The sequence below is a fragment of the Xenopus tropicalis genome, chromosome 6 (genome assembly GCF_000004195.4).
Source record: "Xenopus tropicalis strain Nigerian chromosome 6, UCB_Xtro_10.0, whole genome shotgun sequence".
Taxonomy (NCBI): domain Eukaryota; kingdom Metazoa; phylum Chordata; class Amphibia; order Anura; family Pipidae; genus Xenopus; species Xenopus tropicalis.
Window position 1 is genome coordinate 39712485 of NC_030682.2, and position 14930 is coordinate 39727414.

Below are 14930 nucleotides of genomic sequence, written 5' to 3' on the forward strand. Positions count from 1 at the left end.
ATTAAAGTGTATAAAAATAATTAATATATTATGTAGTATTGCCCTGCACTGGTAAAAGTTGTGTGTTTGCTTCATAAACACTACTACAGTTTATATAAATACCCTGCTGTATAGCCATGGGAGCAGCCATTTAAATTGAAAAAAGGAGAAAAGGCACAGGTTACTAAGCAGATAACAGATAAGTAGCATAGATTCCCATTGTATTCTACACAGTTTATCTGTTATCTTCTTATGTAACCTGTGCCTTTTCTCCTTTTTTCAATTTAAATGGCTGCCCCCATGGCTACACAACAGCTATTTCTATTAACTACAGTAGTCTTTCTGAACCAAACACACAACTTTTACCAGTGCAGGTCAACAGTACATTATATTTTAATTATTTTAAAACATTTTTATTTTTTAGTGTTACTGTTCCTTTAACTGCCGACCCCTTCACTCTTGCTCTTATATGCATGCTCTCTCACTGCTGAATATGAGACTAGAGCAGCTATAGAGGAAGCAGACCCCACGGTCCGGGCCCCCCCCATGGTCGCTGGGTCTGCTTCCTCTGTAGTTATGCCTCTACATAGCAGGATACACTGGAGATGATATTACAGCCCATTTTATCAATCTAGTTCGGTGGACTAACCTTTAATTTACCCTTTAAATTCTATGCCAAGGAAATGAACATAATAAGACCACTATAACTCAAGCATAGGTGGAATAGTTCAGTTCTAGTTATGAACTTTATGGCATATTTATTACATAAATTATCTACTGCAGCAAACTTGTGAGGATTCAGGTGACAGTTTTTAGAGTGAGGACATGGTTATTATCAGACCCCTGGATTCTTCACTAAGATTAGTAGAAGTGTTTTTTCCTAGATGATGGGGGAATTCGTCATATATTCTACTATATATTAAATTTACACAAATGTGATATTGTAGAAGAAAAGGTAAATTACCTTAGGGGTACCAATAGGTTAGGGCCCCCACTATATATACAATTGCTATGTTTTCCCCCTCAAGCCAGTGCTCCTGATTGGAAAAAAAGCACCAGCTCAAGGGAATAACTAACAGATCACTGTGCTGCCATTTTACTTACCTTTCCTAGGCGTCCCTAATGCTAACTGCCAACTGACACTCATACATACACATTTGTGTAAAATCTAAAAATTTTACTCAACTGCACATACACAAGCATGAGCAGGGGATGACTGGGAGTTCTGTAGCAATTAGATTACCTTGTGCTGACTAATATATTGGCAACCCCCAGTGAATTTGCCTTTCCTTATCCTGTTTAATTCCAGGAAAAAGATGAATAATAACATGAAAATGCAAGAGATGGTTATTTCATTGTCCCCATGTTCTTATTGGTCTATCAACTATTTTACAGAAATGTTACAACAAATCCACAGAAGAACATACATCACTTACCAAACTGATTATTCCTGCAGTATCTCACTGATCTCACAGCATCAGCAATCATATGCTGGGGAAATAGAAAATTCAGATATTTAATTAGATTAAATCATTTATCAATTTTACCATAAATTAGCAACAATTTGGCCCTGTATGTACAGTACATTCTTTGTAGACATTTTCTTTGTGTGTGTTCTTGTTGTAAAGTTACTCTTTCGTGTTTCTATCGATAAACAATATTAAGGGGAGGGCAAGAACTAACGAATGTACATGGAATTAAGCGATATTAGAATATCACCAAGTTAATAAAGTTAACAATAAGGGGCAGATTTATCAAAATGTGAGTTTAGAGCTTAATACATAAAAACTTACCCATGTTCTATTCATTCTTATAGGATTTTTGGACGCATATTTATCAAATGGCAATTTCTAACTTTTACCCACAAATAAATATGCTTCTAAAAATCAAATAGGAATGAATAGAATGTGAGTGAATTTTTATTTATTAAGTTCTAAACTCACATTTTGATAAATCTGCCCCTACAAGTAATAGCAACAAAATGTGCCAAGCTCTTCCAAAATGCTGACCCTGAACCTTTTGGAAAAACTGTCCCACTTAGGGGAGTGTGTATTACAGCTAGTGGCAGCCTTGCTATTTAGTAACCAGGTTTTATTAATGGCTGCTGGTAACCAGAGACTGCAGATATTTGCAGAATTACTTATTTGTTTCTGTCAGGTTCATCAGGAAGAAACAAACCATAATTTCTCGGATACAGAACTAGGAACAGTTCACAGAAGCAACTCAACAGCTCCTTTGGAAAAGCATATCACTGTGAATCTTGTTTGTTACAGAGTGGGATTAAAGGTCGTACAGATGCAGCACCCATAGTCATCTGTTTGTCTGCACAGGAACCCAACAGCAAACAAAGCAGATACAAAACAATAGTCCCAGTGTTTCAAAAATGACAGGAACCGCATGATCCCGCAGTCACGTGGTTTCTGAGATGCTGACAATGCATAAACAACCTCTCTAAAAACCAAAGCATGAGAAAGCAATTGTATGAGGTCTGTAATGGCCCTAAAAAGCTCCCTTATACAGCCACCAACTTGTGTATTCCTGCTAAGATTAAACACACAGAAAACCAATGGCAGCAGACATCAAGATATACATACATATATATATATATTACCTACATAGTGAGGTCAACCATTTGCTTACAATTTTTATTTAGTTTTAGCAGGTCCAAAAGGACATAACAAAGAACTGCTGTATCATTCCCCAATTGCCTTAGAAGAGGCAGCAACTGTATCTGCCTGTACAGATTCTCCGGCCTTACATTACACAACTCTCCTCACTTCCATATACAACTATATTTTATACAACTAAACTTCATAACAACCATATTTTCAGCATGTTATCTGCTGTGTGCAGTTAAACAGATACCGGTAATCTCAACCTTCCTAAATCTCCATATTCAGCTCCTTCAATCTCGTAACAGAGTCTGAAGTTTCTCAGCTTCTCCGATCCTCTCCGCCTACTACCTGCTCGCTGGATCCTATGCCCTCATCCCTACTAAAACAGTGTGCCCCTGCCCTTACGCCAGCTCTTACCCACATATTCAATTCCTCTCTGGCTTCTGGTACTTTTCCCTCTCTCTTCAAACAAGCCTGTGTCAAACCCATTCTTAAAAAGGCTACGCTGGACCCGTCCTGCCTTTCTAACTACCGTCCTGTCTCTCTCCTGCCCCTAGCCTCTAAACTCCTGAGGCTTGTCGTTTCTCATGTCACTAACTTCCTCTGCACCCATAATCTGCTGGACCCTATGCAGTCTGGTTTTCGGCCTGCGCACTCCACTGAGACGGCCTTATGTAGAGTGGCAAATGATCTCCAGACTGCCAAGGCCAAAGGACGCTACTCAGTTCTCATTCTCCTAGACCTTTCCTCTGCTTTTGATACTGTCGACCATTCTGTCCTTATGCAAATTCTCTATTCTCTGGGTATCCGGGATCAAGCTGCATCCTGGTTCTCTTCCTATCTCTCTAACCGCTCCTTCTCTGTCGCTCTTGCTAACAAATCCTCTACCCCGGTTCCACTTAGTGTGGGGGTGCCTCAGGGCTCTGTGCTTGGTCCCCTGCTGTTCTCCCTGTACACTCTCTCTCTAGGAGACCTTATTTCTTCTTTTGGTCTTAAATATCACTTATATGCAGATGACATCCAGATACATTTAGACACCCCTGCACTAACCTCTGACGTTCAAAGCCAGATTGGTAACTGCCTCCTGGCTATCTCCTCCTGGATGAACCGACGCCAGCTCAAACTTAACTTAGCTAAAACAGAGCTCATGGTCTTCCCGCCCAAACCTGGCCCTCCTCCTCCTTTCACCATTACTATTGATGGCATGACCATCAACCCTGTAAATTCTGCACGCTGCCTTGGGGTTATCTTTGACCAGTCCCTCTCCTTCTCTAACCATATTAATAACACTGCCAAAACCTGCCGCTTTTTCCTCCGCAATATTGCCAAGATACGCCCCTTTCTTTCACAAGTAACACTAAAACACTAATCCATGCCCTTATCCTTTCCCGCTTAGATTACTGCAATCTCCTACTAACCGGCCTCCCAGACTCCCACCTCTCTCCCTTCCAATCAATTTTAAACTCTGCTGCCAGGATCCTCCTGCTCTGTCCTAAGAGGGAACCTGCTCAGCCTCACTTAAGCTCTCTTGCATGGTTGCCCGTTAAGCAAAGGATAGCTTACAAAATCCTTCTGCTAACATTCAAAGCCCTTCACTCCTCTCCTCCTCACTACATTTCTTCACTGGTCTCTCTGCACGTTCCTGGTCGTCTCCTCCGCTCCTCTCAGAGCCTCCGTCTTTTTACACCATCCACACCTACTGCGCTCTCTCGTCTTAAACCTTTCTATCTTGCTGCTCCTTACCTCTGGAACTCTATCCATGAATCCCTCCATTGGGAACTCTCACCCACTCTCTTTAAGATAAAACTCAGACTCTACCTTCTGGAGCACTAAAACATTATTTTGCCCAGTCCTGTGCTTAAGGGCAAATGCCCATACCTGATGCACTCTTACCTTCCAGTTTGTGCCTGTATGTTACCCAACCACTTAGACTGTAAGCTCTACGGGGCAGGGACCTCCTTCCTACTGTGTCTCATACCACATGGCACTTATATATATATATATATATATTGTATTTATTTATTATATCACTTGTCCTCCCTGTGTGTAATTTTGTATATTGTAAGATTGTACAGCGCTGCGTACTCTTGTGGAGCTTTATAAATAAAGGTATACATCCATACATACATACATGGATCATTATCAATGCATTCCTGTTAGCTACTAGAGTAGCTAGTAGCTGTATTACTCTAGCTCTCAATCATAACGTGCAAATATTAATAAGTACTAATTAATGACTTACCAGCTTTTCAAAATTAACAAGGTTGTCCAAAAATGTTTTATTCCCTTCATGAATGAAAGTGACATCTACATAAAAACAAAACAGTCAAATGAGCTTGAAGTTAAAGCCACTGTGGGCTGCTATAAGAAATCAGTGCTAAAATATTATTTTTAAAGGAGAAGGAAAGGTAAAAACTAAGTAAGTTTTATCAGAAAGGTCTATGTAAATACAGCCATAAACACTTACAGTAATGCTGCACTGAGTCTCTATCAAAACAAATACAGGATTTCTTGTCTCCTTTTTTGTAAACATGTTGTTAGGGTATCTGACTTCCCCTCTCAGAAAAATTCTTCATTCCAGGGGCCAATGTCTGCACAGTTCTCTCCCCTCTCCTGCTCCCCCTCCCATAAAAATTCATAAAACTCACTCCCCCACCCTTAGGAATGTGTGATCTGAGCTATAACCGCTAGACTGCAAACAGGAAGCTATGAACACCAAGCAGCTGCAATCAGAGAAAGCTTCTAATCAGGTATAATAAAGTTTTCTGCAGAATAAATATAGTGTTCTAGGTGGAAGTAATGTGGCAAATCTATTGGCAGTAAAATGCCAAAACGATTTTCTTTCTCCTTTAAAAGTGCCATAATACCACTATACAAGTCAACTGCGTGGTAGATTTAATGTATATAAGTATAATAAACATGCAATTTAATGCAATACATAAGGACTCGTGTATGTTTGCAAGTGCAGTTACGGACCCTGGAATTTCCACTGCAGGCAGTTGCATGTAAAACCTCTCACTAAAGGTACTTGTATCAAAATATGCTCCTTCGACTGCATTTCAAACCACACATTGCTGCTGTTCCTCTTGACGCAGGGGAACCCTGGAGCTACTGTCACCTCCATAATAGCTCCAGGGTGCGAAGTCAGCTTAAAGCACACGAGTCAAACACAAGGCCCGTCTGACCGTGCAGCACCAATTGCCTGACTGCGCCGCTCCAGTCCCAGTGGTGCTCTGAGCGGCCACTTTCGCTGGAAACAAACATGGTGATTGCCCTTGGAATTGCACTTGAAGAAATACATAAGCCCTATAACCTTTAATGTTGTTTTCTCTGCTTGGCCTCCTCCACCCCCATTACCCGCAGACCCCAGTGAGGAAACTACTGGAAGGCTCCCATTGAGCAATATACCTTTCAGAAGTAATGGCATGAAGGGGATCTTCGGAGGCTTCATTTTCTTGAATGCATCACGATATGCTTTGTGGTTCAGGGAAGGATCCTGCAAAAAGCACCAGGACAATGGATTGTTTATTTAAAGCAAAGTTTACATTTCCCAAACATGAAATATTTGCATAGTGTAGCTCCAGTACTGTACTAGGACATTGTAGAACAGACTATAGCTCATATGTAAATATTAATATTAAAATATTAATACTGTTTGCATTTTTATGTGATTACATGCATATAAATATTATATACAGTATATACACTCATGTAAGTAAAACATTTTAGTGAGGAAGTAAACCCTTTGCGCTCTCCAGCTCCCCAAACGGGATACTACTAGTTGTGTCTGTCTGTCACCTTGCTGGTACCAAACATAGGGAGATTACTGAGCAATTTTGGTTTGCTAATATTATGCTGTAACCATAAATCAGCAGACAGTAAAGTGTTGTTTATGTGTAATCACACTAAGAATAAACAGAGAGCAAGAGATACAAAGAAAATTCTTATTGGTGGATCTACTTGGGTTCACTGGGCTTTTGTTCTTAGACAGCTAAACAATTTTATCAATTGAAACAACACTTTCATATTTATCACTTGATTTCATTGTGCAAGTCATTATTTTGATTATTGAAGCCATTATGCCATCCTCCAATTTCAAAATGATCTTCCACTATAAGTCAGCAGCTAGTGTTTTTTAGTCATCGGGAGCCCCAGATTTATCATGAAACATTAAACTCACCGTCAGGCTTTCAAGTTCAGAGAACAGTTTCTTGAACTTCCCTGGGATTTTCTTGGAAGAAAACAAAAGAAATATGTATTATTTTATTCATTATATATTAACACAAAAGAGTGACTTGGAAGGCTCAGGATGGGTCATGCCAGACTGTGATGTACTGTACTGTATGTGAAGTGAATGTTAAGTGCCTCTGAGACCCGTCTGTGACTGCTGAAATTTTAATCTTAAAGAAAACCTGCCCAGGGTACTAGAATCAGAGCCAATGTGTTCAACACATTTGTCAGCAGAGGGCACTGGCTCAGTACAGAATCCAGCATAAATACTGAGTTAGCACTGCCATGTTACAGAACATCACTGGCTCAAGTACTACAAACTATAAGAGTTCAAGATGACTGGAACCCAGCACTGAAGGAGTGAGAGCAGTGCATAAATCACCTTGCAACCCTGCAGGCTGGTCGCTGATTAAAAATGTCAAAAAATTAGACAGCATAATAATACTGTATGCCCTCTTGTTTACTTTTTCCCCTTTAACAGGCCACCTGAAGCTGAAGGGCCCATGGACAAATTACTTTTCTACCCTGTAGAAACAGAACAAAACCCAAACACAGGGAAAATCAATTTGTTAGATACCCCCCCAGTGACTATTTGCCAATGTCTTACCCTGGTCTGGCCTGGGGTAGTTTGGTGTAAAGCATGCTGCCACCATGGGTGATAACTGTAATCTGTATGGGATAGTGCATGGGATGCCTGGGAACATGCAGCACGTGACTGCCACACACTTCACATTAAAGTTCACTGGCCTGCTGCATGAGGTTAGCAATTAGAGGCAAATATGTGGACTAATATGCCACTGTTGCAGAGAGCTACAATACAAAATTTATGCCAGGAGTCCAATTTTAACATTAAGTGCTTTTCTTAACACTTTAGTTTAATTGCCCCTCTGTAGGCCCAATTAGGGAGGCCACAAGTTTGGGATCCCATCAGTTTCATTGACTGTTGATATAATTGTTTCACTGATTGTCAACCTATTCTGCAGCACTGCAACAGAAGAATGTACGTATAAAGCAGATTAAACCTACCTCCCAGGTCTGAGAAAGTCGGCTGACCGATGCGGTGTTGAGTCCCATTATAATAGCGAAAAAACTGTTTAGATTCCTCTGAGCTTTGCAACTATGAATAAGAACAGAAAATACCCAATGATATTTTTCATTTTGTTATTTTGCAATGAAATATATGCCAATTCAGAAAATAGCTAAATGCACTATTTATGTTACTATGTATTGTAAGAGCTTTGTAACTGGTAAGAGATGTGACTTACAAAAGCCTTGGTATTTCACAAGACACGATTTTATGCTAGAGAGGACATTACACAGTATGCTTACTATAGTTCCTCACTTTACAGACATGTCCATAACACGCACAGTAGATCTCTGTATTGCCAGTGTAATACAGTACAGCTGAGCTCTATGAATGGGTTAAAGGTATAACCATATGCACTAGCTTCCTGCACAGGCTATAACGTGTGTGATGAGAAATGATCCTCCTAATAATAGGAGTGCAGGCAGAGAGAGGGCAACGTGAGGAGACAAAATCATTAGGGATTCCACTGCAGCTAATTTAAGCCTTGGGAAACATAAACAGAACAGGCAGGCCCTACAGAATCGGCCATTTCTTCTCCAAGGCTAAAGCCATTGATCCTGGTACATTGATCTGAATGAGATGAAAAGTATGAGCACCTGCATTAAAGGGTTTAAAAATATAAAAACAGAAATCCATGAAAGAAAGAAAAGCACTTGAGCATAAAGGGAAAATAAAAAATCCTTTAAGAAATTATCTTCAGCATACTGCAGGATTTACCAGGACATGCTGAAAAATCCAGTATTAAAACTATACCCTCCAGCTAGTGGCAATGCCCCTAGCAGGCTTAATTTCCTGCAAGACTGACATGAGAGACTACTCCATTGTTGTGCTCATCTGCAGGGCGCTCTGCCAAACAGGTCTATACACAGTGCCAGCACAATCACAGCCGCTCCCAGCAGCACTAACTGTAATGGCTTTCTGCAATGACAAACGTGCACCTAGGCTAGCAGAAAGTGGCCAATAGTTTTTTTTACACAGATGTACAATTTATGAACATGCACGGTCAAAACACTCTTTCCATGCATCTTTCAAAGATTAATGGAACACTGGTAATATGCTAAAAACCCTCTCTAATTACAGATATCTGGCCAGAAGTACGATCTCTAGTAGATTCACAACAAAGCCAAGAGAGCTCATCTGTGCAATAGCAGCAAAGCTACTCGACCTTTCTAAGGTGGTGGAGAGTATATTTATCCTATTGTTCCCATTACCGCTACTGCCTGGTGTTATGCTGGCTTTTATGGGGAAATCTAATACATTTGCTTCATTTAAATCTGAACAGATTTCCCATTGTGTGAATAACTGGACTGTGTAATTAACTGAACTTTTGTCCAAAGAAAATCTTTAACAGCTCTCCAGTTGCATCCTTGTCAGCGACCCAGGGGTTAACTTCAATTAGACGCCTCCTGCAAAAGTGTTCCCTCCGGCACCAGTGCCCATGGCCCTGCTGTCATAGAACTGTGCTGGGTTTAATCAATGAGCTGTGGCAACCTAAGGTGTGGAGGTCGAGAACATGTCACTGAGCATGGCTTAGGGATACTACAGTACTAAGAAGGCAGGGAGAAGGGTACCCTTTGCAAGAGGTTTCTGACTACAATGTCCTCCAGCATAAATAACCCCAGGGTTGGCAAACCTGCAGGAACACAAGGTTTGTTGCAGGAGTTGGCAGATGAAAGGTATAATTTTAGAGCTCTGCTCATGTTTATATTTTAATGAGCTTAAAGGGGACCTGTCACCCTAAGAAATAACTCCAAATTATTTCCTATACTGTTAGTTGAGCAAAATAAACTTTACTTACTCTATATAAATAATATAAATCTTGTTTCCTTCAGTCTTGGAATTACACAATCCCAGCAAGCAGGCAGGCACCATTTTGTGGACACTGTTATTAAGGCAAGCTTTGTATCATGCCAGAATCTTGTTTATGTGCCGGAATGGGGGACCAGATGCCCATGCCCTTGCACTGGCTACATAATTAGACGATGAGGAGGGAGGGGAAAAGTGAGATGTGCAGTGACATCTAGGTAGTGCTGAACAGAAAGCTAAAGTTACTGCCTCTATGCCTTAGGCATAGAGGCGGGGCAAGCAATATATGATTGACAGCTGGTATTTTTAATTGCCTTTATAATGGGTTTGGATGTGTTATTATAAAAATGAATTTGGGTTTCATGTTTAATTTGAAAAGGACTTTTATTATACAGCTTTTTATGTCTGGATGACAGGTCCACTTTAAAGGCTGATGCCACACAGGGCTAAAGCCCATCCTGAAAAAAGCGCAGGCCAAAAATCAGCCCATCCGCTGGCATCAGCCTCCTTTGACTTCACCCGGAACCACTGTGTTAGCCCAGGTGCAGGCACACATGGTGGATATTGTAAGTTTGCATTTCAGAGCAGGCTGAAGTCAAATTAGGAGGCTGATAGCAGCGGAGGGGCTGCTTTGTGGCATCAGCCTTAGTTTCCTTCAACCATTACACACTGTTCAGATACAAATACTATATAATGATGGCATTTATCAAGCCCTCTTGTTAGAACTGGAACTATTAATAGAGAAAGGCACATTTGACACTACATGCAATCTTACAAACCACGTAAAAAGGCATTACTCTTACTACAGAAGAGACAGTAAAGCAGGAAAGGCAACTTACTGAGCTGCAATCTTAATAAACTTTTTCAGAAGTTGCACTCGCTTCCCAGGCTGGTTACAAAGCAGGATTTCTGTGGCCACCCAGAGCTGCACTTCATTGCACCTTTGGAGAAGAAGGCTGAGGTTCAGCGTGTTTTCCCCTTTCCCCTGACGGCTGAATGTAAAGTAAATCAGCTCTTGCTGCAAACACAGAAGAAAAACATTAATATTGCTTTACTCCATTACTCCACTGCATCTGCAACTTGCATATTCCTTAATACACATTAAGCAATGCTCTGCTGGTCTAGGAGAAGCATATAATACATATATGGGTACAGGCCCAGTTATCCAGAAGTCTTGGGACCTTGGGTTTTCTGGATAAAGGGTCTAACCAAAATTTGGATCATCATACTTTGTCTACTAAAAAATAATTAAAACACTGAATAAGGATACATTTTATCTTAGAATGAAGTACTAGTTACTGCTTAGTAATACAGAGAAACAGAAAATCAGTTTTTGAGGAGAACTCCGACTTCTGAACCAAAATTTGTTAAAGTGATACTGACACGAAAAAACAACTTTTCAAAATATGAATCTACATAAAAAGTTGCCTATAGGTCATGTTGATTATTTTTTGCTGCTAGGTTTGCTTTTGTAAGGAATTGTTACTTGAAATCCCAAAACCTGACTGTTTTGCCAACCTGACTGTCCCTTCTCAGCCTGACAGTTACAGCTTCTAATGCTAACGGCCCCCTGCTGCACAAATATGGCAGCCCCCTCATAGAGGAACATGGGGGATCAGATAGGGAATGTAAAAGCTTGGACAAATACTTTTATGGCAAAATTATAAATAGCATGCAAAGGCAATGTTATGACAATGTTATAAAAAAGGTTTAATTTCTGGTGTCAGTATCACTTTAAAGAGCCCCACACAAGCCAGAAATGCGGAAATTCCCTGTGAATCCATGTCTGGCGAAAAAAATTTGCTTGTCAGTACTCATAGCTGTATACACAAATATTCTATACACCCATAATGTATGGCCTAATATCATTACTGTTTAAGGATAAATAAAGTTAACACACCTAGTAAACGGAGTACATTTCCTTTTCATATTTCTACAAGCAGGCCACACCCTGCTGATTTGTTTTTGTATTTGACAATTTGTATCGTTCCCTGGTGTTTATGTTTTATATACAGAACCTGCTGCTTTCGAAATAATAGTCTTGCTCGATACAGGCCTTCAAACAGATGCTCTGCTAATAAAATGAACACTTCAACGAGAGCGAGAATGGAATGAAAGCTAACTAGATAGACAGATAGGTATGAAACAATAATGCCTTACCTCATGTATGGAATTGAAAAGGCTCCAGTCAAAGCTTGTTAGCTCGAATGCAATATCCCAGGTGTTTATTCCCAAAAGTCTTACTGATCTGTGCTGGGTCTCCTCATTTTCTGCAAACGGGTTCTGCACAGCAATGCATTAAAATGAACCTTTAGAACATGTTACAGTCTGACTATCCTCACAATTTAAAAAAAAAATGAAATTGTTAGAAAATCAATTCACGCTGAGTGCACTTTATTTTTCCATGGTTGTTCACCTTCAATCAGATTATTCCGTCAATTTAGGGAAAGGCCTTGAAAGCAGGCGAGTGTGATGAATGACTACTCATTGAATAAAGCACTGTGGCTGGCAATTCAATTATAAATAAACTGACCAGGCAGACAGCATAATGAAAAGAAATATAGTTCAAACTGCATCTCTACCTCACTGCTGGACAGGCCTCTGAAACAATATATACTGGCGTTATAAAATACCTAGCGGAAAAAATTACCACGTGTCCCACGGAACTGTGTAAATAGTGCAAACCATGTTTATATGACATAAGGATAAGAAATAAAATAAAAGCTACAATTCTGGACTAAACATTGAATACATTATTATTATTACTCCAACTTATCAATCAATACAATGCCATTCAATAATTATATTCAATCATTAACATAACCTATGTTAATTAGCTTGTTCATATGTAAAGCAATGTAGAGTCATTTAAGGGGAAATTGGCACAGTCTTTCCTAAATTCTGTCCCCTTAGGAAACCAGTATAGTACCGGGGGCTCACAAACATCTTCTACAAATTGGGTCAGCAATTGAACTCTACAGGTTTTAGCAACTTTAGTCTTTATTTTATGGATATAAAAAAAGATCTTGAAATCTCTAAAGAAAGAGGCTTATAAAGTTGATTTTTATAGATGACAATTGTATTAAAACACTTGACTTTGTAACAGACTAGTTAGCAGCAGTACAAATCGTCACGTACCAATGTGTCACTTTTCCTGTAAGTATAAATGCGACTGGAGGGCTCCAGTGATTTAGAGAGGACCAATTCATTTGGTAGAAGCTCTTGTTTTTCTGTGAAACAAAAAACCTGTAAATTCATGGCCACAATAACATATGGCAATACTGTCTGTAGACACATTTAACTACTGCAAAGGAAAATAACATTACTTCAAAGTATATTACACTACGTGTGATAAATACATTCTAAGTACAAGGGGTCATTGTGTGCTACATAATGGAGACCTACGGTACATCAATTCCAACAGCCCATTTTCCTACCTCTTTTGCTTAGGGTTTTCCCAGTGGTACCTTATATTAAAGGCAGCATGATTTCCACCACAAACATATAGCAGCCAGCCCCAGAAGACCTTGGGTAGGCATTAGCAATAAGTTGGCCACTTACAGGTTAATGTTTGGGAAATCCAACATCAATCATTTTGATATTAGTACAATTTGACACACGAGTCAATGGCCATGTTGCATGGATGATTGCACTGGTTAGATTGCCAGGTAGACGTGCAGGCACATGTCATTTTACGTTGGCTGATGTCTCAATACATGCACAAAATCAGTCAGTTTTATTCTGGCCAACGCACAAAGGATAACACCAAACACTTAGAAAGCAATTAAATTGTATCAGATTAAAGGCTTTCTGTTCTGATGAAATATTTCCTTCAAATATGCTATTTCATTTTGTTTTGATGTGCTTGAATATGTTGTTGCTCTGGCTGAAGGTTTGCCAGTTTAATTTTCTCAGAAGAGTTAATATAAGCCCCATAATTTTTTTCTAGTTCTAAATGTTCCCTCTACTTTCTGAAGTTATCTTCCACTCTGCTTCCCCAGTCTACAATATGTCTATCTGAATGAAACAAATAAGCAAGTTGTATGGGGTATGTCAATGTGTGTTTGGAATTAGCTTTTTTCGGTATAGTAGTATAAATTAAGGTTTGCAGGAAACCCCAGTGAATACCTATCTACGTCTAGATTCATTAGGTACAACTTCAGGGGAGTTTTAGATGTAAACCTTACAAAGTAGCATCAAGCAACATAGCTACTTCCTTAATATGAGGGAAATCATTCTGTGCTTGAATCAGTAACCATGCTTAGTTTATAAAAAGAGTATGTAAGCCATGCTAGTTAGGACTGGAGGAATTTAATTGAATGTTAACCAAAGGAGAGTGGTAGAAGTGGAAATTTTTCATTAAAGGGGAAACAGTATATTATTTCTTTTATGCCTAGTGATTTCACATGTAGCAGATGTGGCATAATGGTCAGCTCTAACAATTTTGTAATTTAAAACTAGAACCTGAAACAGCTGCTACTAAACTACTAATGCTAAGGGTTGCAGGGAATAGTATTTAGCAACTATTAGAAGGCCAGAGACTAGAATCTGCTAATGCAGAACAAACTACACCACTGGCTCCTCAATATCTGACGCCTTCGTTCCTCCTTTACTAGAACCCATGCACCAATGCAGTAAACCATAGATAAACATGAAAATATTTGCTTTCATTATTTTAATCAAACTTGAGTGGTTTAATCTAAGTGCTAATGGGCCCCTGCACTGCAGTATAAATAAGAAATGAAAGTTATCATCATGCAGATGGTAAATCAATGCAGCAACTTATCATTTTATATATATTTATCTGCAGACCAATTTATAGTCATGTCTGCATTCCAGTATCTAGAGGTATTCACAGAATCACATTTTCGGTTTTGCAAGATTGACAGCAAGTGCATTACAGCAATGCCAAGACCATTCTGTTTATGAAACGTGATCTTGAGTCAAAATATGCAAACCCATGCTCTGTGTTTGCAGACAATCTTAGAAAATTCTATTGCACTATATTCCGCAGAGAGGGTTCTGTGATCATGAGGTCCTAAGAATTAGTTGTTGTCATGGTAACAACCCTTTCCCAGGAATTCTTTATATTGACTGCGGTCATCCAGCTGAGTGATTCCCCCCTGGGTGGGGGGGGGTGCATGTACCTATGTTCACAATTGTCAGCCACAATCCCTTAGGGACATGTGTAATTGAGGAATGAGAAGTGAAAT

General features: G+C 39.6%; 1 protein-coding gene across 4 annotated transcripts in view; it reads right to left on the bottom strand.

The window, feature by feature from the left end:
* The window catches only part of rapgef5 (Rap guanine nucleotide exchange factor 5), a 163109-nt gene that overhangs the window by 2419 nt on the left and 145760 nt on the right, over positions 1-14930 (bottom strand). For all 4 annotated transcript variants that reach the window (XM_031903650.1, XM_031903649.1, XM_018094932.2 and 1 more), the window contains 8 exons: positions 12856-12947; positions 11878-12000; positions 10557-10735; positions 7851-7941; positions 6775-6825; positions 6003-6090; positions 4837-4901; positions 1416-1470 (listed from right to left, as the gene is read on the bottom strand). In XM_031903650.1, coding sequence (XP_031759510.1) covers positions 1416-1470; positions 4837-4901; positions 6003-6090; positions 6775-6825; positions 7851-7941; positions 10557-10735; positions 11878-12000; positions 12856-12947 — 744 coding nt within the window. The remainder of the gene's footprint in view (positions 1-1415; positions 1471-4836; positions 4902-6002; positions 6091-6774; positions 6826-7850; positions 7942-10556; positions 10736-11877; positions 12001-12855; positions 12948-14930) is intronic.